General features: G+C 31.7%; 1 protein-coding gene across 1 annotated transcript in view; it reads left to right on the forward strand.

Moving 5' to 3' along the window:
• The window catches only part of LOC124449545, a 132,109-nt gene that overhangs the window by 21,262 nt on the left and 87,685 nt on the right, over positions 1 to 23,162 (forward strand). Inside the window, exons 15-36 of the mRNA XM_047000481.1 lie at positions 473 to 655; positions 848 to 1,051; positions 1,150 to 1,272; positions 3,283 to 3,536; positions 4,104 to 4,191; positions 4,556 to 4,708; positions 4,882 to 5,138; positions 6,669 to 6,780; positions 7,699 to 7,884; positions 10,682 to 10,858; positions 11,782 to 11,964; positions 12,165 to 12,368; positions 12,467 to 12,589; positions 14,608 to 14,861; positions 15,696 to 15,783; positions 16,121 to 16,273; positions 16,447 to 16,703; positions 18,112 to 18,223; positions 19,419 to 19,604; positions 21,422 to 21,598; positions 22,509 to 22,691; positions 22,892 to 23,095. Of these exons, the coding sequence (XP_046856437.1) occupies positions 473 to 655; positions 848 to 1,051; positions 1,150 to 1,272; positions 3,283 to 3,536; positions 4,104 to 4,191; positions 4,556 to 4,708; positions 4,882 to 5,138; positions 6,669 to 6,780; positions 7,699 to 7,884; positions 10,682 to 10,858; positions 11,782 to 11,964; positions 12,165 to 12,368; positions 12,467 to 12,589; positions 14,608 to 14,861; positions 15,696 to 15,783; positions 16,121 to 16,273; positions 16,447 to 16,703; positions 18,112 to 18,223; positions 19,419 to 19,604; positions 21,422 to 21,598; positions 22,509 to 22,691; positions 22,892 to 23,095 (3,861 nt within the window). The remainder of the gene's footprint in view (positions 1 to 472; positions 656 to 847; positions 1,052 to 1,149; positions 1,273 to 3,282; positions 3,537 to 4,103; positions 4,192 to 4,555; positions 4,709 to 4,881; positions 5,139 to 6,668; positions 6,781 to 7,698; positions 7,885 to 10,681; positions 10,859 to 11,781; positions 11,965 to 12,164; positions 12,369 to 12,466; positions 12,590 to 14,607; positions 14,862 to 15,695; positions 15,784 to 16,120; positions 16,274 to 16,446; positions 16,704 to 18,111; positions 18,224 to 19,418; positions 19,605 to 21,421; positions 21,599 to 22,508; positions 22,692 to 22,891; positions 23,096 to 23,162) is intronic.

The following is a 23,162-nucleotide window of genomic DNA, read 5'->3' on the forward strand; positions in this document are numbered from 1 at the left end:
GTAAATTGATTTTCTGATGTTTTTTCTGTGCGCAAGGCCTGTTTTGAAAGACTTTCAATAGTGTATATTTCACTGGAAAAACGTCTTGTATTTTTAAAAATTTCATTGCCGGTTGTACCAGAGAACGTTAAAGTACTTAAAATAACCAACAAAAGTTTTTGCTAAGTCCGCACGCGTCTTGTTTAACAGAACTTTTTTTTATAGTATCTACATTTTTTGATACACCCTGTCTATAGAGGGTTCAAACTAACGATTGTGTGTTCTTTGCCTTGTTGATTGCTTTCGTGTTTACCTTTATGAGCAATATTAGAGTTAGCTTTTTGGAAGTTGTCTATCTCTTTGATAATCGATCAAAATGAACTTTGTAATGCCTAATTGTAGTAGTTTACTTTTCTATGTTTTGGTTTGAATGGGAAAGTTTCTACCGTTTTAAAGTTAATGTCGTAGTCATAAATTTCTGTTTTGTCTTTAGATAAGAGCCGACCACCTGCATTTAGTGTTTGCTACAATAAGACAATATACAGTGCTGTGGGTCGTATTTACTCACCTGGATTCCCATTTGGCTACAACCCTAGTTTAACATGCAGTGTTACTATAATGATTCCTGAAGACAAATCCTTGGAAGTTGTCCTTAACTTTATTGACATATATAGGTGTAAGTTAACTTAAAAAGAACAATTTTTTAATGAATTTTTTCAATATATTCATTAAAATGTTATTGTTTATGTTCATATACAATAAGTTAATAATTTGTCAATTTATTTTCAAAATTTCTAAGTTTTTTTTGTGGATAAACTAGAGTGAAAAAATATCCAGTACGAAATTTTGAAATGATTTGTTTTAATAGATTATTATTACTACGATGGGTGTCATGACGGAGAGTTGATCATCTCAGATGGAACATATTCTAATTCTACATGTGGAAAGTCATTTGTTAATAGTCGTCCAATTTTCTTTACTAAAGAAAATATTAATGTCAGTTTTCGTTCTTCTTACTGGCGTAACAGCTTATCAGGCTTTTTCTTGACATTTAGAGTTGTTGATGCAATGGGTATGAATAATTACATTTCAAAAATACTTCTTACTAAAAGGCTTTCTATAACATTGCAATGTGTACATTATACTCAGTTTGTAACCGCTGTATTTTAGATATTCAATGTACATTTGAAAACGACCTGTGCAATTTTACAAAGATCGGAGGGTGGCAACGAGTTTCTGGATCATATTTGGGTAACTTTTCAATTGTCGATCATACTATTGGCAATGCCTATGGTGAGTAACTGTTATATTGTGTCTCTTTGTCCACTCTCGTATTAATCGCTGGCGCACTAAAAAAGATTGATTCAACTCAATGAAATTACTAAAATAAACGTAATACTGGACCAGTTTCGAAAATAGATAGTCCATTGAGTTAAAAATGATAGTTAATTAAAATCTGACACAAAACTTTTTATCCTGTGAGTACGACTCATAATCATGAACCAACAAAAAGATATCTTTGATAAGCACTGCGCCAATCTATTCGAGTTTATGTGACATCTAGCATTAAAATCGTGACACCTAAAAGCTAAGTTAAATATTGTATATTTGACGGTTTTTATCTACTCTCAGCGGCATGCTGGCACTGGAGAAGTTGGCCATTGCACCCCTAACGATTGTTCTTTTGAGGAAGAAGAAGGGAATATAGGGAGTCGAATTTTGTATGGTGGGTTACCTGCGCAAGTCAACAAAATGACATTCCATGGCTTTTAATTTACAGGGGAGTATTTTCTTGGAGACCCCCTAGTAAGACTTGAACCTATCTTGCCTGGTTCTGGCGTTTGGCTGTAATTTCTAAAGTATTTTAATTATATGGAGTGGGGCATTTTATGTAGAACGTAATTGCCCCCCAGTAACAATTAGAACCTCACTGCCTACTTTATACTAAATGGCTAAGAGTAGGGCCATATACCTCAAAGTATGTTAAATTTAATTTTATAGTATATTCAGGAAATTATTATTAGAGTGGGATTAATTTATGATTTTTAATGTGCTCCTTTGTTTTACATTTATAAAGGAGATAACGACAGAAAATACTATTTTGGCTATTTGTAAGGTTTTACGAAGCATTTCATGTGGATTTAGAACAATTCTTTTTGGGGTTACATTCCATAGTTTGTTGTCTGCCAAGTTCTGCATACTTTTCAGTTTGAATAAACACAAAAAACAATGGTTCGAAGAATTCCAGAAATACAGTGTCAACAACCAAAACAAGTGTCCGATTTATTCCGGAAGGAGTTGCCGTAAGATTGGAGACAATACTTTCCAGATTATCCCAAAAATTTTCTTCCTAAACCAAAAATAATCTAAAATATCTCAAATGAGTTTAAGTGCATGTTTTCTTATTAGTCCAGTTTGAAAACTTTTAAAATCTTGCTTAAAACGCTGTCAAACTCCATCTAAAGCTTCGTGATTGAAGCTTGCCTGAACAGCGGATTTTAGCAAACTTCATTTAGAAATGATTGTAAAACTGCAGAATCTGTATTTTATGTCGTATTGTACATCAAGTATCCTCTGAAATTACGTAATCATAATTGCGTTGATCGATTGCGAAAGACATCAAATTATTGAAATTTCAATGGTGAAATACTTGAAGAACTGCAGGTTTTTAAAAGTAGAAACAAGTGAATTTACACTTTCTATGATACATTTTGTTAATTTATCCTGGTAAAATGTAGCGCCAAATGGGGGGCAACGAAACTGAACAATAATCGGCAACAGAACACGGCCTAAAATGAAATCAAGAAATATCATCGATAATTTGACGTTGTGTTTTGCAAAATTCTGCAGCTTCCTTTGCTTGAGAGAAGTTGGCATCGGAATTTGTCATTTGGAAGTATTTGGCTTTCATACTTCTACTTATACTACTTGTAACACTACCCTCTTGCTTGTATTAAAAAACCACCTAATGTTTTGATCAATTAAATAGTCCAATCTTAAAAGCTGGGGTTGTTGCTCAAGTTAAAATACCTGTAAAAATCAATCGTCTTCAGCTTGTTTTTTTTGCGAAACTTCCTGATGTTTGGATTATTTTTTTCCACTAATTTTCTTATAATAAGTAATTTATTTTTTCTCTGAATAGCTTTTTCTCGTTGCGTAAAAAATAATATTGCCAAATTTTTTCATTCACATACGACCTTTTATGTTATAAAAACGTTTTAGTTTTAACATGATAATACTGAACTTATAATGAAGAAAAAAAAGGACACCATTTTATCGTTCAAATATCAAATTTTTACCAAGGTCACTTTGTCACTATGGAAACAACTAGTCTTGAACGTCAGAAAAATGGAACTGTTAAAAGGAACCTCCCTGCACATGGCAATTTAGCGTGCTTGACCTACTGGTATCGAAGCTTTGGTTACACATCAAACATTTTGAAGGTTTTTGTCATCGGAAATGGGAAAGAACTTGCCTTAGAGAAAAGGTTGTTGGGCATAGAAACATCTTGGAAAAAAGGCAACTTGACGATTTATGTAAACCATAGTCGTTTTTCTGTAAGTAGCATGTACACATTATTTACAATTTAAAAATGTTCCAAAATTCATCTTTTACTTAATGTCCCCAAAACAAAAGCACGTGGCAGTCAAAAGTTGTTTTTAGACAAAACAAATTACTCAATTTATACGAAACATTAGTTCTAGTGTTATATACAAGTTAGCCATTAAAATCATAAATTTTATTGGTCTTAGTTAGTGTTTTAAATGTCTAAAACAGGATAAATGAACTTGTTTTCTTCAAAATTTTACCTCCTTGCTAGCCAGAAATCTAGGTAATAGGTAATATATCAGTGTAGAAGTAGCTAGTATTTGGCATTTATTAGTAGGAAAAGTAACACCTGGCGTTTAAATTAGCACTGCACCTTTATAGAAAAGCTAATGCTGTTGAGATGATGACGTTTCCTGTTGAATTAAAATTTGAATGCCAAAAATTTACAAGAATATATTAATTCACAATATACACGAGAAAATTCTCGCTATTCTTTTTTCATGATGCACTTTACAGTAGAAGAACAAATCTATTTTATAATATGCTCACACCTGACTTAAATAATTTATCAACAGATAATTTTTGAAACTATGGTAAACTCATATCCTGGTTATATTGCTTTGGATGATATTTTTGTTGACCTTGGCGAATGTCTCAATCCCGGTGAGATTTTGTTTATGATATATTATATAATGATCACACAAACGACTGCTTCAACAGTTGGAGCGATATTATAGTTGCTAAGTTTATATTATTTGCATTATTCAAGTAACGAGTCAATTATTGTTTGTTTTTTTTTTGAGTATAAAAAATTTCAAAATCTTTTTAAATAGTTTTATTTGCTATTTTCTGCTTTTTCAAAGATTTGAAGATATTAATTGTAAATATCAATCAACATTTGTTAATTTTATTACTGTTTTAACGTCAAATGTTTTACCTAGTTTCAAAATGAATAATTGACCGAAAGTTAATTTCCTAAAACACAACTTTTATCATAGCTACCACACTAAAATTTTTTTCAAAACAGGTGACTGTAACTTTGAAAACGGAATTAGTAACTCAAAATGCCCGTGGAAAAATGTTGGATTTCCCCTTGATAATTTTGATTGGATTGTCCATTCTGGCTCCACACCATACTATGGTAGTGGTCCCAACTTTGACAGAAAAGGGTCCACAATCGGTGGGTGTTATATGTTCATTTTAGTTCCTTTAATTATAACGTGCTGCATTATTTAGATTAGTTGCTATATTTCAAGCAAGTTGATGAGACGTATAAACTTATAAGAATGTTGCAAAATAGATAAATCTCTCTACAATGATATTTTTCTAATTTTAAATTTCACAATTAAATAGGAAAGTACATTTATATGGGAAGATATTATGGATCTATGGGTTCTAAAAGCTGGTTGGTTAGCGACTATTTCAATACATCAGCAAAGTGTTTTACGTTCTGGTATCATATGTATGGATCAACTGTTGGTTCCCTCAATATATACGAACAATCTATTGGAGAAGAAATGAAACCTGTATGGACTTTGAGTGGTAATAAAGGAAATGTCTGGATCAGGGGACAAGTAACAGTGAATTTTGGTGTTGGATTGAAGTCTAGGGTAAGTATTCTAGAGAATTAAGTAAAGGCCTTTAGTCTCGATGAATTTTTTAACTGGAAGTCTTGCTTAACAATTTAGCCGGCCATAACAATTGTTGTTTGAAGCTTGTGTAGCATAAATTATACATAAATCCAATAAATCTATTGAGATCTTGTTTATTGTTAGCAGCATTGTTTCTTTCACATATCAAACATGTCCATAGGCTATGAAATAGAAGCATATGAAATTTTTTGTACAACCTCTCTGTTATTTTCGAACTAACAATAAAAATCTGCAAACATTCTCTTCGCTAGTGAATAAAATAAAATTAACTCCAAAAAAATCATTGATCATACTAAATGACATCATGGTTGATGTCAAAAACTCAGTTTTTACAATGATCAACAAATCGAAGACGTAATTTGTCTTTTTTCGCAATTAATGACTAAGTAACTGAAAATACTAAAGACAAAGTGAAATTTATGAGTCCAAGAGAGAGGGATGCAATATTAAAACACAAACACATCATACACTAACTAAACATTGTGCCAATAAAAAGCATTGCCCTTTTAGCATAAGTATAACAAACAACACACACCTGCTACTTTTCTTTCATTTCGAACAAATAACTGCTTAACAAAGCCAAATGCTGGAACTGAAGGACAATGTTAAATACTTCGACCCTAAATGTCCTCTCCTCGTAGTCTTTGGGAGTTTTCATGACGAATTCAACAAAATACAATAGATTGTGTTGCTCTTTTCATTCTTTCTCCTGCTTAACATAAAGTATAATTCGTGGACAAAAACAGTCCTTTTTAGGACTATACTAACCTGGACGATCTACATCTACAAACATGTAACGATACTCCAGGGTTCACACCATTTACTTTATTACGATCATTTGGATGACTGAGCGAACAACTTGCTAACGACTACATACGTTTTGCAAGCAACGTCAGACGCATACGCCAACAACTCTGATTTAACCACCTCTGCAAGGACGTAAGAACCAAATAAAAATACGGCTAACCTCACGTATATTCCTCGTTTGACTTTGAAGATGACTTCCGCTAAGGTTGTCTAAACTTCAGTCAACAACAACAAAATCAGTCCTTCTCAGTACTGTACTAACATGGACGATCTACATCTACAAACATTTAACGATCTACACATCTTCTGCCCTGTTGACGCCGCCATATTAAATACTCATACTGGCCTTAAGATCGAACATGTAACATGTACATACGTCAGCATCTGTGTGTAATGTACCTATGCGTTGATGTACTACCTCAATATAGTCGCTTTGACATCCCATGCAACAATGTATAAATAAATTAAATGAAGAATAAATGCATAAAATATTCATAATGTATAAATAAACAAATATAATTCCTGAATTAAATAAATGCATAAAACATTAATAATGTATAAATAAACAAATATAATTCCTGATAAATTGACTTTCAAATTTTTACTATTGCATTCATAAGATTATTGTTGTACCGCGTTTAAAAAAAGGAGTTAATGTAAACGTTAATATTTTGCCTTTAGATAATCGTCGAAGGAGTTAGAGGATTTACTAGCTCTAGTTATATCGCTCTTGACGACTTTAAATTTTTTGATGGACCTTGTGATATTCTTCCGCTTAATGCAACACCTCCACGTGAGTTTTTAATTATTTTTTTTTATTTACAAGTAGAAACATACAATATTAAGATGAACTCAATAAAGGACTACTGTTTACATTAGTGCATTTTTTAACCGACATTTTCTTTAAAGCTGATACCTGTAATACAATACATAATAGTAATAATAAGTTGACTAAGCTTATTGTGAGTACTGTTTTTAGTGAAACACCTTTATCATGTTTTTCCTTTCTCAACTTAGTAAGCATATCATATAAAACAGTATCTATAAAACTTCCACTCACTTCCACAAACGAGAACTAACAGAAGGAATACAATTTAAAACACAATCAAATTTTTATCAAAATTTATATATTACACATTTGTTGAGACGTTTCCATTGGTCAATTGACTTCTGCAATAAATAAAAAATTCACCAACAGGAAAAATAGCTACTAGTTTCAGGAAAAAATGCCTAATGTAAAAAAATATGACTTGGCAAAAAGTTAGTAATGTGACGACATAAAAATGAAGTAGAGGCAAAACAGAACAAACATTCCTTAAATAATATACAAGAAAGCTTACTAAATTTTTTTATTATTTTTTTAGGAGAAAGTTTTACATTTACATGATATATTTCTATATTAAAGCGCTAAATTATTTTTTTGTCAACAAACACCGCATCTTTAATTATTTAGGTAACAGATAAGGACATAATTAATGACATAAAATAAAATTTGAGCAACAGCTTTTTTCTAGGTTTTTACCTATGCAAACATCCCCCCTCCTTTTTTTTAAAAATTGACTATTTAGCCTTCAAACGAATTAAAGATAACAAACAAGAAAAAGGCTCTCCTTCTTTTGCTAAGATGGAGAGTATATATATTCTTTTAATCTAGAAGATATGCAATTCAAAAGTTATTTTTTTATTAACGCTCATTTTATATTTAATACAGGTTTTGGTATCCCAATCAATATTTGTCCATCACGAACTATTACACTGTCTAAAGGACATATTGTGTCACCAAATTACTATCCATATTATTCTTTCTACGCAAGTTGCACATTGACAATCAGACAACCTCTTAACACAGTCCTCAACTTTAGCTTTTCGTACATCTCTCTTGACTCCTTCGTAAGCGGTGAGTACTTACAAAAATTTATTATTATTGTTATTATTATTATTCGTGTTTGTTAAAACAATCTTTATTGAAAATTTTCAAAAATACAAACATCAAACCCGGTCTGCATTCACTTTTCACAAAAAGCTTTTTATTTATTATAGGCACAAGTATGCTTAAATAGATTTTGTCTTAAAACTAAGAATACAAATCAATTTAGCTACCAGCTACTCAAATAAGTGTAGCACTATTTAAAAAATAAGTGCTCTCCATGCAAAAATCTTTTTTTGATATAAAGTGTTTACATATGACGTCAAAACGCCCATGTTAAAGGTTTAAATATTTTTGTATAATCCATAATCCGGTGCCTAAAATGGCATAAAATTAACACAATTTTCTTCTTTATATGGTATTTCCCAAACATGGCGACTGATACTAATACTCAATAACTACATACAACTGCGCTTCCAAAGTGTTGCGCACTTAAAATTACATCAAACCCATTTACAAGATACTCCAAAAGACGTTTCCACGTCTATGAATAAAACAACTCTTATAATAATAATAATAATAAATAGTTATTATATATTTCTGCATTTTATTTACACGAAAAAATCTGATGTTTTTCTAGTTGAAATTTGCAAAGAAATTGATATAATTGTTTTCATATAACACTATTTCTGCTAGAGCTTGACAAATTAAATTCTCGGTAGACAACAAAATTTTCACAGTGCAACCAGAATATTTTCCAGTGAACAACAAATCATGTTCAGAAATTTTATTTCAAGAAAACAAAGAATACGGAAAGTAGAAAAAATGCGTGATACGATATCAGGATTATACATATTGCAGTAAAACGTTCACTGATATAAAATTTTTTATAATTTCGTAAAAGCACTATTGCCAATACACATTTAATATACACGACAACTTTTTTGAAAATAGACATGTTTCGACATCTCATGATGCCATCTTCAGTATGAATGAAATAATAGGTGATACAGGGTTTATATAAAAGTAATATGACACCTTCTTAAATCTCACTCATGCAAAACCAACTATTCACCCTCTTGTTTCAAAATCATCGACACTGCCGACACCTCATTCACCCTTAAAATCAAAGAAGCACTCCACATTAACAAAACTAACTCTGACCTCAATGTTCAAGTTTTTAAATTCAATACAATGTTTAGTTTATAATACGCTCGGACGCTCCTCATTATATTATCTTATTTCCTTTTTATTGTTCTAATTTATGTATCATATTACTTTTATATAAACCCTGTATCACCTATTATTTCATTCATACTGAAGATGGCATCATGAGTTGTCAAAATATGTCTTTTTTCAAAAAAGTTGTCGTGTATATAAAATTTTTTATTGAACAAGCTTTCAGCTGTCTGTTCACAGCCTTCGACGGCTTTGAAAACTTTCAGCTACATTATTCATTAAGAGAAATATTAACATTGTTAAAAAATTATATCAAATATGGCATTACTTCGCTAAAAGCTGTGACTGTATAGATTACAAATATTTATTAGTAAGCCAGGTGCCTTACTATCTGTCAATTTTTTATTTTAGTATTATTTTTAAAGAGCCTTCACCAAGAGAACTAGAAAATTTGTTTATTTTTTCACATTTCAAGCAACATTTTTCTTCTATATATTTTCCTTGAAGAACTGCACTACTTTAATTACTAGAACTGATTTTTTTGTTTTACTTGAGATAAGCGTTTTTACGGCAGAGAGTTTCAGTAAAAACGGCTGTAGCTGCTCTTATTGCACTTTAAATGATTTCGAGCATGTCATTACTGACCATAGTGACGTTAATTTTTAAGAACAGTCCAACTATTCTGAATAATCCAACAAATCTAAAACAGATTTTTACTAATAAAATATAATACGCGTAACTTTCAAATCGACGTTCCACGCAAGTGATTAACAAGTCGAGTCAAGATGAGGGAAGGCAGCACTAAAAACTAGAAAGCTTAATGCCAAAGAAGACCGTAGTGGCGTTGTCCCAGGTTTTCAGCAATAAATGCGTCAAGAGAGAAATTAGAATAATTAAATTACGTTTTGCCAATTAAATAAATGGATAAAGTCACAAGATGGTGAAAGATTTGTGCGATTGACCGCTGCCTCCGTAAACAAAAAACCTTATTAAATTGTGACTTGAGACAAAACGAGGCTGCGACTCGAGCTGATTAAAAAGGAAAATGCGTAATTACTCGTCACTTTGGGGACCTTAGTATTCAAAATGGAATAACTATTTTTTTCGTAAAATATACATAGAGTTACATGACCTATTTGACATGTCCTAGATCCGCCCCTACTTATATGAAAATACAACATACACAGCGTGTCTCCAAAAATAAACGAATCCCACTCAAACACTTATGTATGCACTAAAATGAAATCTGCAGAAGATCATTTAGACTGCAACAGCTATTTGTTTTGCCTAGTTAATTTAAAAACATGATCTTCCGTGTTTGTAGCAACTAATGGAAAATGTGATTATGTTTTTGTAGCCATTATAATTCAGTTATAATGTTGCTTTAATGTTACAAAGCTTTTGTGTGGTAAATTTGAGAAGAAAATCAGTGTATAAAGTACTTTTGAATTATTTTGCTTTAAATACTTTACAAGCTCTATAAAATCTCAAGTGTGCAGAAATTTCAAGCTCAATAAACTATTTTGAATGCTAGTAATGTTATTGCCCATGATCACTTTATTAACTTCATATTTGATTTATTCTGTAAAGACACTCTGTAGATAAAAGATCAAGAAACTTTATTTCCACAATCATTCATTTTTTAAAGGTAATGAAAAACGATGCCGTGATTCTCTCACTATAACTGGTGGAACTTCAAAACAATTTTGTAATAACAAGAGCTCCGTGACATTTTCACCTTACACAAGTGTTGTGGTTTTGACTTTTATTGCTCATTTGAATCAACGTTTTAAAGGCTTTGCTCTTGAATTTACATCATCGAGAAGTAAGTGGTATTCAGTGTGTGTAAAAGAAATTGACCCTAAGAAAACGTTCTCCAAAACAAGACGCGCATAGACTAAGCAAAAACTTTTATGTAATTATTCCAAGTACTTTAAAATTCTAAGACTTAACTTTACACGGACTGTGCTGTACAAACTGTCAAAATTTCAAGGAATTTAGAGAAAGCGCTGGCTAACGCAAAATCTTTTAAACTCAATTTTTGTGTTTGTGCTTTTTAAAAGAAAATTTTATTACGTACATCGTGTCAACTGAATTAAATATACGCACTTCAGAGATTTGCATAAAGTACATTATAAAATTAGAAAGCCGATTCCCAAAGGTAAAAATATGATGTATTAAAACTTAGAATAAAATGGCAAAAAACGCTAAAAAATCTTGAATAGTTTTAAAGATCTCGCGTTGTCCAGCGCTTTCCCAAAGGTTTTTGATTTAGGCCAAGTAAATCGATTTTCTGATGTTTTTTCTGTGCCCAAGGCCTGTTTTGAAAGACTTTTAATAGTGTATATTTCACTGGAAAAACGTCTGCATTTTTAAAAATTTCATTGCCAGCTGTATCAGAGAGCGTTAAAGTACTAAAATACCCAACAAAAGTTTTTGCTTAGTCCGCACGCGTCTTGTTAAAGAGAACTTTTCTTATAGTATCTACTCTTTTTGATACACCCTGTCTATAGAGGGTTCAAACTAACGATTGTGTGTTCTTTGCCTTGTTGATTGCTTTCGTGTTTACCTTTATGAGCAATATTAGAGTTAGCTTTTTTGAAGTTGTCTATCTCTTTGATAATCGATCAAAATGAACTTTGTATTGCCTAATTGTAGTAGTTTACTTTTCTATGTTTTGGTTTGAATGGGAAATTTTCTCCGTTTTAAATTTAAAGTCGTAGTCATAAATTTCTGTTTTGTTTTTAGATAAGAGCCGACCACCTGCATTTAGTGTTTGCTACAATAAGACAATATACAGTGCTGTGGGTCGTATTTACTCACCTGGATTCCCATTTGGCTACAACCCTAGTTTAACATGCAGTGTTACAATAGTGATTCCTGAAGACAAATCCTTGGAAGTTTTCCTTAACTTTATTGACATATATAGGTGTAAGTTAACTTAAAAAGAACAATTTTTTAATGAATTTTTTCAGTATATTCATTAAAATTTTTGAGAACGTTATTGTTTATGTTCATATACAATAAGTTCATAATTTGTCAATTTATGTTTATACTTTCTAAGTTTTTTTGTGTATAAACTAGAGTAGAAAATATCCAGTACGAAATATTGAAAGGACTTGTTTTATTAGATTATTATTACTACGATGGGTGTCGTGACGAAGAGTTGATCATCTCGGATGGAACATATTCTAATTCTACATGTGGAAAGTCATTTGTTAATAGTCCTCCAATTTTCTTTACTAAAGAAAATATTAATGTCAGTTTTCGTTCTTCTTACTGGCGAAACAGCTTATCAGGGTTTTTGTTGACATTTAGAGTTGTTGATGCAATGGGTATGAATAATTACATTTCTATAATACTTCTTACTAAAAGGTTTTCTATAACATTGCAATGTGTACATTATACTCAGTTTGTAACCGCTGTATTTTAGATATTCAATGTACATTTGAAAACGACCTGTGCAATTTTACAAAGATCGGAGGGTGGCAACGAGTTTCTGGATCATATTTGGGTAACTTGTCAATTGTCGATCATACTATTGGCAATGCCTATGGTGAGTAACTGTTATATTGTGTCTCTTTGTCTACTCTCGTCTTAATCGCTGTCGCACTAAAAAAGATTGATTCAACTCAATGAAATTGCTAAATAAATGTAATACTGGACCAGTTTCCAAAATAGATAGTCCATTGAGTTAAAAATGATAGTTAATTAAAATCTGACAGAAAACTTTTTATCCTGTGAGTACGACTCATAATCATGAACCAACAAAAAGATATCTTTGATAAGCACTGCGCCAATCTATTCGAGTTTATGTGACATCTAGCATTAAAATCGTGACACCTAAAAGCTAAGTTAAATATTGTATATTTGACGGTTTTTATCTACTCTCAGCGGCATGCTGGCACTGGAGAAGTTGGCCATTGCACCCCTAACGATTGTTCTTTTGAGGAAGAAGAAGGGAATATAGGGAGTCGAATTTTGTAGGGTGGGTTATCTGCGCAAGTCAACAAAATGACATTCCATGGCTTTTTGATTTACAGGGGAGTATTTTCTTGGAGACCCCCTAGTAAGACTTGAACCTATCATGCCTGGTTCTGGCGTTTGGCTGTAATTTCTAAAGTATTTTAATTATATGGAGTGGGGCATTTTATGTAGAACATGATTGCCCCCAGGTAACAATTTTCTTAGAACCTCACTGCCTACTTTATACTAAATGGCTACGAGTAGGGCCATATACCTCAAAGTATGTTAAATTTAATTTTATAGTATATTCAGGAAATTATTATTAGAGTGGGATTAATTTATGATTTTTAATGTGCTCCTTTGTTTTACATTTATAAAGGAGATAACGACAGAAAATACTATTTTGGCTATTTGTAAGGTTTTACGAAGCATTTCATGTGGATTTAGAACAATTCTTTTTGGGGTTACATTCCATAGTTTGTTGTCTGCCAAGTTCTGCATACTTTTCAGTTTGAATAAACACAAAAAACAATGGTTCGAAGAATTCCAGAAATACAGTGTCAACAACCAAAACAAGTGTCCGATTTATTCCGGAAGGAGTTGCCGTAAGATTGGAGACAATACTTTCCAGATTATCCCAAAAAAATTTTCTTCCTAAACCAAAAATAATCTAAAATATCTCAAATGAGTTTAAGTGCATGTTTTCTTATTAGTCCAGTTTGAAAACTTTTAAAATCTTGCTTAAAACGCTGTCAAACTCCATCTAAAGCTTCGTGATTGAAGCTTGCCTGAACAGCGGATTTTAGCAAACTTCATTTAGAAATGATTGTAAAACTGCAGAATCTGTATTTTATGTCGTATTGTACATCAAGTATCCTCTGAAATTACGTAATCATAATTGCGTTGATCGATTGCGAAAGACATCAAATTATTGAAATTTCAATGGTGAAATACTTGAAGAACTGCAGGTTTTTAAAAGTAGAAACAAGTGAATTTACACTTTCTATGATACATTTTGTTAATTTATCCTGGTAAAATGTAGCGCCAAATGGGGGGCAACGAAACTGAACAATAATCGGCAACAGAACACGGCCTAAAATGAAATCAAGAAATATCATCGATAATTTGACGTTGTGTTTTGCAAAATTCTGCAGCTTCCTTTGCTTGAGAGAAGTTGGCATCGGAATTTGTCATTTGGAAGTATTTGGCTTTCATACTTCTACTTATACTACTTGTAACACTACCCTCTTGCTTGTATTAAAAAACCACCTAATGTTTTGATCAATTAAATAGTCCAATCTTAAAAGCTGGGGTTGTTGCTCAAGTTAAAATACCTGTAAAAATCAATCGTCTTCAGCTTGTTTTTTTTGCGAAACTTCCTGATGTTTGGATTATTTTTTTCCACTAATTTTCTTATAACAAGTAATTTAGTTTTTTTCTGAATAGATTTTTCCCGTTGCGTAAAAAATAATATTGCTAAATTTTTTCATTTACTTAGGACCTTTTATGTTATAAAAACGTTTTAGTTTTAACATGATAATACTGAACTTATAATGAAGAAAAAAAAAGGACACCATTTTATAGTTCAAATATCAAATTTTTACCAAGGTCACTTTGTCACTATGGAAACAACTAGTCTTGAACGTCAGAAAAATGGAACTGTTAAAAGGAACCTCCCTGCACATGGCAATTTAGCGTGCTTGACCTACTGGTATCGAAGCTTTGGTTACACATCAAACATTTTGAAGGTTTTTGTCATCGGAAATGGGAAAGAACTTGCCTTAGAGAAAAAGTTGTTGGGCATAGAAACATCTTGGAAAAAAGGCAACTTGACGATTTATGTAAACCATAGTCGTTTTTCTGTAAGTAGCATGCACACATTATTTACAGTTAAAAAATGTTTCAAATCCATCTTTTAATTAATCTCCCTAAAACCAAAGCACGTGCCAGTCAAAAGTTGTTTTCGGACAAAAAAAAATTAGATTAGTCATTTTATACAAAACATTAGTTCCAAGTGTTATATGCAAATTAGCCATTAAAATCATAAAGTTTATTGGTCTTAGTGCTCTAAGTGACTAAAACAGGATAAATAAACTTGTTATCTTCAAAATATATGCCTCCTTGGTAGCCAGGAATCTAGGTAATATGTCAGTGCAGAAGTAGCTACTATTTGCCGTTTAGTTGTAGAAAATTTTTGCTCTTGTTTTCTCACGATGCACTCTATAGTAGCATAACAACTCTCCACTATTCGAATTGTACGATAGAGCTTCCATGTCATAGTAGAGGGTAAGACAAACGAACTTGGCAGCTGGTCATTTAAATAATGCTGTCTCTTGAAAGACGCAGTAATGTCGTAAATTATTGAACTAAAAAATTGACATACAAAGCGACAAGTTTCCTCAAATCTTCTCTTTTTAAACTTTGTTATCGAATTTATCATATTATCATCTTGAGTTTGTAATGTCTCCATCTTGAAAAAGAGTATCGCTGTTTCTTCATTATAAGACCATTCTTACATTAAATTTACTGCTTTTTTGTTAAAGAAAATCTGAGCAATTCAACGCACATTAGTTCTTTATTCAATCGCACAAAAGGTCATTTCATATAGCAGTATCATTAGAAATAAAAATAAATTTTAAAATTAATAAATCTATTTTATGTTATGCTTGCACTTGACTTTAATAATTCATCAACAGATAATTTTTGAAGCTATGGTAAATTCATATCCTGGTTATATTGCTTTGGATGATATTTTTGTTGACGTTGGCGAATGCCTCAATCCCGGTGAGATTTTGTTTATGATATATTATACAATGAACACCAAAACGACTGCCAAAACGACTGCTATTTGCATTATTCAAGTAACGAGTCAATTATTGTTTATTTTTTATTTGAATACAAAAAATTTTAAAATCATTTTAAATAGTTTTATTTGGTATTTTCTGCTTTTTCAAAGAATTAAAGATATTTCTTGTAAATATAAATTAATATTCTTTAATTTTGTTATTGTTTTAACGTCAAATATTTTACCTAGTTTCAAAATAAATAATTTACCGAAAGTTCACTTCCTAAAACACAACTTTCATCATAGCTTCCACAGTAACGACTTTTTTCAAAACAGGTGACTGTAACTTTGAAAACGGAATTGGTAACTCAAATTGCCGGTGGAAAAATGTTGGATTTCCCCTTGATAATTTTGATTGGATTGTCCATTCTGGCTCCACACCATACTATGGTAGTGGTCCCAACTTTGACAGAAAAGGGTCCACAATCGGTGGGTGTTATATGTTCATTTTAGTTCCTTTAATTATAACGTGCTGCATTATTTAGATTAGTTGCTATATTTCAAGCAAGTTATTGAGACGTATAAACTTATAAGAATGTTGCAAAATAGATAAATCTCTCTACAATGATATTTTTCTAATTTTAAATTTCACAATTAAATAGGAAAGTACATTTATATGGGAAGATATTATGGATCTATGGGTTCTAAAAGCTGGTTGGTTAGCGACTATTTCAATACATCAGCAAAGTGTTTTACGTTCTGGTATCATATGTATGGATCAACTGTTGGTTCCCTCAATATATACGAACAATCTATTGGAGAAGAAATGAAACCTGTATGGACTTTGAGTGGTAACAAAGGAAATGTCTGGATCAGGGGGCAAGTAACAGTGAATTTTGGTGTTAGATTGAAATCTAGGGTAAGTATTCTATAGTATTAAGTAAAGGCCATTAGTCTCGATGAATTTTTTAACTGGAAGTCTTGCTTAACATATTTGCCGGCCATAACAATTGTTGTTTGAAGCTTGTGTAGCATAAATTATACATAAATCCAATAAATGTTTTGAGATCTTGTTTATTGTTAGCAGCATTGTTTCTTTCATGCATCAAACATGTCCATAGGCTCTGAAATAGAAGCATATGTAATTTGTTGTACAGCTTCTCTGTTTTTTTAAACTAACAATTATAATCTGCCAACATACTCTTTGCTAGTGAATACAATAAAATTAACTCCAAAAAAATCATTGATCATACTAAATGACATCATGGTTGATATCAATAAATTAAAGACGTAATTTGTTTTTCTTTTCGCAATTAATTCCATCTGTAACTGAAGATATTAAAGACAAAGTGAAATTGATGTGTCTAAGAGAGAGAGGGATGCAATATTAAAACACAAACACATCATACACTGACTAAGCATTGTGTTAACAAAAAGCATTGCCTTTTTAGTATAAATATAACAAACAACACACACCTGCTATTTTTCTTTCATTTTGAACAAATAACTGTTTAAAAAAGCCAAATCATGGAACTGAAAGACGTTGTGAAATACTTCGACCCTGAATGTCCTCTCGTCGTAGTCGTTACGAATTTTCATGACGAATTCAACAAAATACAATAGATTGTGTAGCTCTTTTCATTCTTTGTCTTGCTTAAGATAAAGTATAATTGGTGGACAAAAACAGTCCTTCTCAGGACTATACTAACCTGGACGATCTACATTTACAAACATGTAACGATACTCCCGGGTTCAAACCATTTACATTATTATGATCATTTGGACGACAGACCGACCAACTTGCTAACGACTACATACGTTTGCAAGCAACGTCAGACGCATTAGCCAACAACTATGGTTCAACCGCCGCTGTAAGGACGTCAGAACCAGATAAAAAATACGGCTAACCTGACGTTTATTCCTCATTTGGCTCTGAAGATGACTACCGCTAAGGTTGTCGAAATTTTAGTCAACAACAACAAAATCAGTCCTTCTCAGTACTGTACTAACATGGACGATCTACATCTACAAACATTTAATGATCTACACATCTTCTGCCATGTTGACGCCGCCATATTGGATACCAATACTGGCCTTAAGATCGAACATATAACATGTACATACGTCAGCATCTGTGTTTAATGTACCTATGCGTTGATGTACTACCTCAATATAGTCGCTTTGATATCACATGCAACAATGTATAAATAAGCAAATATGATTCTTGATAAATTGACTTTCAAATTTTTTTTATTGCAGTCATAAGATTATTATTGTACCGCGTTTAAAAAAAAGAGTTCATGCAAACGTTAATATTTTGCCTTTAGATAATCGTCGAAGGAGTTAGAGGATTTACTAGCTCTAGTTATATCGCTCTTGACGACTTTAAATTTTTTGATGGACCTTGTGATATTCTTCCGCTTAATGCAACACCTCCACGTGAGTTTTTAATTTATTTTTTTATTTGCAAGTAGAAACATACAATAATAAGATGAACTCAATAAGGGACTACTGTTTACATTAGTGCATTTTTTAACCGATAATTTTCTTTAAAGCTGATACCTGTAATACAATACATAATAGTAATATTAAGTTGACTAAGCTTATTGCGAGTAATGTTTTTAGTGAAACACCTTTATCATGTTTTTCCTTTCTCAACTTAGTAAGCATATCATATAAACAATATCTGTAAAATTCCACTCACTGTCCTCTTAACGGTTATGAGCAGCAAATGTTTAAGCGAATCACGGAGTTCCGAGAGGACAGTGAGTGGAAGGTTTACAAATAGTGTTCTATATGATATGCTTACTAAGTTGAGAAATGAAAAACATGATAAAGGTGTTTCACTAAAAACATTACTCGCAATAAGCTTAGTCAACTTATCATTACTATTATATTTCTGAATAGCGAGTGTAGCAATATTATTTGATTAAGACTATACATCGTCAAGCTACTAGCTTTTGTGCCCACGTCATTTTTGAAAGTTTTAAGAAAACGAGAACTAAAAGAATGAATACAATTTAAAACACAATCAAAAATTTTTATTAAAATTTATTGAACATTTGTTGAGACGTTTCCATTGGTCAATTGACTTCTGCAATAAATAAAAAATTCACCAACAGGAAAAATAGCTACTAGTTTCAGGAAAAAATCCCTAATGTAAAAAATATGACTTGGCAAAAAGTTAGTAATGTGACGACATAGAAATGAAATGGAGGCAAAAAAGAACAAACATTCCTTAAATAATATACAAGAAAGCTTACTAATTTTTTTTATGATTTTTTTAGAAGAAAGTTTTACATTTACATGATATATTTCTATATTAAAGCGCTGAATTATTTGTTTGTCAACAAACACCGCATTTTTAATTATTAACGTAACAGGTTAGGACATAATTAATGAATTAAAACAAAATTTGAGCAACAGATTTTTTCTAGGTTTTTACCTATGCAAACGTCCCCCCTCCCTTTTTTGAAAGTTGCCTATTTAGCTTTCAAATGAGCTAACAATAACAGACGTGAAAAAGGATCTCCTTCGTTTGCAAATATGAAGAGTAGATATATTCTTTTAATGTGGAAGAAATGCAATTCAAAATTTATTTTTTGGATTAACTCTCATTTTGTATTTATTACAGATTTTGGCATCCCAATCAACATTTGTCCAACACGAACTATTACACTGTCTAAAGGACATATTGTGTCACCAAATTACTATCCATACTATTCGCTCCACGCACGTTGCACATTGACAATCAAACAACCGCTTAACACAGTCCTCAACTTTAGTTTTTCGTACATCTCTCTTGACTCCTTCGTAAGCGGTGAGTACTTACATAAATTTAGTATTATTGTTATTGTTATTATTTGTGTTTATTAAAACAATCGCTATTGAAAATTTTCAAAAATACAAACATCAAACACGGTCTGCATTCACTTTTCACAAAAAGCTTCTTATTTATTATAGCCACAAGTGTGCTTAAATAGTTTTTGTCTTAAAACTAGGTATACAAATCCATTTAGCTATTAGCTACTCAAATAAGTGTAGCATTATTTAAAAAATAATTGCTCGCCATGCAAAAATCTTTTTTTCGATATAGAGTGTTTGCATATGACGTCAAAACGGCCATGTTGAAGGTTTAAATATTTTTTGTATAATCCGATGCTCGACATGGCATAAAATTAACATAATTTTCCTTATTATATGGTATTTCCCAAACATGGCGACTGATGCAAATACTCAATAGCTATATACAACTGCGCTTCCAAAGTGTTGTACACTTATAATTACATCAAACCCATTTACAAAATACTGCAAAACTTCTCTCACTTATATAATAATATGTACTTTATTATGTATTTCTGCATTTTAGTTACACGAAAAAATCTGATGTTTTTTAGTTAATATTTGCAAAGAAATTGATCTAATTGTTTTCATATAACAGTATTTCTACTAGCACTTGACAAATTAATTTTCAGTGCACAACAATATTTTCACAGTGAAACCAAAATATTTTCGAGTGCACAACAAATCATGTTGAGTGCACCGATATTTTTTCGATGTACCGATATTTTATGCGAGAAGCATGAAAAAATCTCCATTTTTATTTGCACACTATTATCTTTATTGTATGAAACAACGTGTGTTGTTTTTGGTGGTAAATCGTTAAATAATTTGCTTTCAATGTGTAAAGACTATTTTGTTCGGTTTGCGGCTCTCTTAAGCAGCAGTTATATAACTTTTGCCCAATTTGTGATAAAAGTAATTTGGTTTTGAGTGCGCCATGTGGCGGCCACACATTGACGGCTGACTGCACTTTCAAACATCAAACGAAGTTGCCGACATATAAGCAATTTATTAAACGAATATCTGAAGAAAAGCAAACCAATTTCGAGCCAAAAGACAGTTTCAATTGAAGGCATGTATGATAACCATAAACATTGGCTTGACAGGGTACGTACAGTCTGAGTTAAAACCAATTAGAATGGGGTGTATGCCCTTTAAGCTATCTGATCGTGCAACTTATAAAGAGATTCGCAGCTCTGAATGGTCGGGACGCACTAACTCCCGATTGAGTCTTCCTAAGCCCAGTGTCCAAAGACAGTGATAATGACGATGAATCTTCAAGCCACAAGAAGGCTGAGTCATTTGATGAGGAAAAACATTTCTTTAGTACCATTGAAACGATAACTACAGATTACACTGATATATATTACGTGCATTTCATTTGACGTGCTTTACACCAAGCCTCTCTTAAAAAGGACCACCATTCTTGTTCTGCCTGGTTAATTTAAAAACACGCTCCTCCATGTTTGTAGAAACTTACAGAATATGTAATTACGTTTGTAGCCATTATAATTCAGTTATAATTTCGTTTTGATGTTACAAAGCTTTTGTGTGGTAAATTTGAGATGAAAATCATTGTATAAAGTATTCTTGAATTATTTTGCTTTAAAGATTTTACAAGCTCTATGAAATCTCAAATGTGCAGAATTTTCAATCTCATTAAACGTTTTTGAATGCTGGTAACGTTATTGCCCATAATGATTCCAGTAACTTTATACTTGATTTACTCTGTAAAAACACTCTGTAGACAAAAGATCAAGAAACTTTATTTCCACAATCATTCATTTTTTAAAGGTCATCAAAAACGATGCCGTGATTCTCTCACTATATCTGGTGGAACTTCAAAACAATTTTGTAATAACAAGAGCTCCGTGACATTTTCACCTTACACTAGTGTTGCGGTTTTGACTTTTAACGCTCATTTGAATCAACGTTATAAAGGCTTTGCTCTTGAATTTACATCAACGAGAAGTAAGTGGTATTCGGGGTGTGTAAAAAAAGTTGACCCTAAGAAAACGTCCTCCAAAACAAGACGCGCATAGACTAAGCAAAAACTTTTTTGTAATTATTCCAAGTACTTTAAAATTCTAAGACTCAACTTTACATGGACTGTGCTGTACAAACTATCAAAAATTTAAGCAATTTAGAGAAAGCGCTGGCCAACGCAAGATCTTTTAAATTGGATTTTTGTGTTTGTGCTTTTTAAAAGAAAATTTTATTACGTACATCCTGTCAACTGAATTAATTATACGCATTTCGAAGATTTGCATAAAGTACAATATAAAAGTAGAAAGCCAATTCCCAAAGGTAAAAATATGATGTATTAAAACTTACAATAAAATGGCAAAAAAACTCTAAAAAAGTCTTGAATATATTTAAAGATCTCGCGTTGAATTGATTTTCCGATGATTTTTTTTGTGCGCAAGACCTGTTTTGAAACAGTTTTAAGAGTATATATTTCACTGGAAAAACGTCTTGCATTTTTAAAAATTTCATCCGTTTTAAATTAAAAGTTGTATTCATAATTTTCCTTTCTGCATGTTTTTAGACAACAAACAACAAACGTTTTTGCTTAGTCCGCATGCGTCATGTTTAAGAAAACTTTTTCTAATAGAGTCTACTTTTTTTGATACACCCTGTCTGTAGAGGGTTCAAACTAATAATTGTATGTTCTTGGTCTTGTTGATTGCTTTCATTTTCACCTCTATGAGCAATATTAAAGTTAGCTTTTCTGAAGTCATCGATCTCTTTGATAATTGATCAAAATGAACTTTGTATAGCCTAATTGTAGTAGCTTACTATTCTATGTTTTGGTTTAAATGGGACATTTTCTCCGTGTTTAATTAAAAGTCGTAGTCACAAATTTCTTTTTTGTTTTTAGATAATAACCCACCACCTGCATTCAGTGTTTGTTACAATAAGACAATATACAGTGCTGTGGGTCGTATTTACTCACCTGGATTCCCCTTTGGCTACAGCCGTAGTTTAAGATGCAGTGTTACTATAATGATTCCTGAAGACAAATCCTTGGAAGTTGTTCTTAACTATATTGACATAAATAGGTGTAAGTTAACTTAAAACGAACAATTTTTTAATGAATGTTTCCAGTATATTCATTAAGATTTTTGAGAACGTTATTGTTTATGTTCATATACAATAAGTTCATAATTTGTCAATTTATATTCATAATTTCTAAGCTTTTTTGTGGATAAACTAGAGTGGAAATTATCCAGTGCGAAATTTTGAAATGACTTGTTTTATTAGATTATTATTACTACAATGGATGCCCGAACGAAGAGTTGATCATCTCAGATGGAACATATTCTAATTCTACATGTGGAAAGTCATTTGTTAATAGTCCTCCAATTTTCTTTACTAAAGAAAATATTAATGTCAGTTTTCATTCTTATTACTGGAGCAACAGCTTATCAGGGTTTTTGTTGACATTTAGAGTTGTTGATGCAATGGGTATGAATAACCACATTTTTATAATACTTCTTACTAAAAGGCTTTCTATAACATTGCAATATGTACA

Source organism: Xenia sp. Carnegie-2017, unplaced genomic scaffold, assembly GCF_021976095.1.
Source record: "Xenia sp. Carnegie-2017 unplaced genomic scaffold, XeniaSp_v1 HiC_scaffold_23, whole genome shotgun sequence".
Lineage (NCBI taxonomy): Eukaryota > Metazoa > Cnidaria > Anthozoa > Malacalcyonacea > Xeniidae > Xenia > Xenia sp. Carnegie-2017.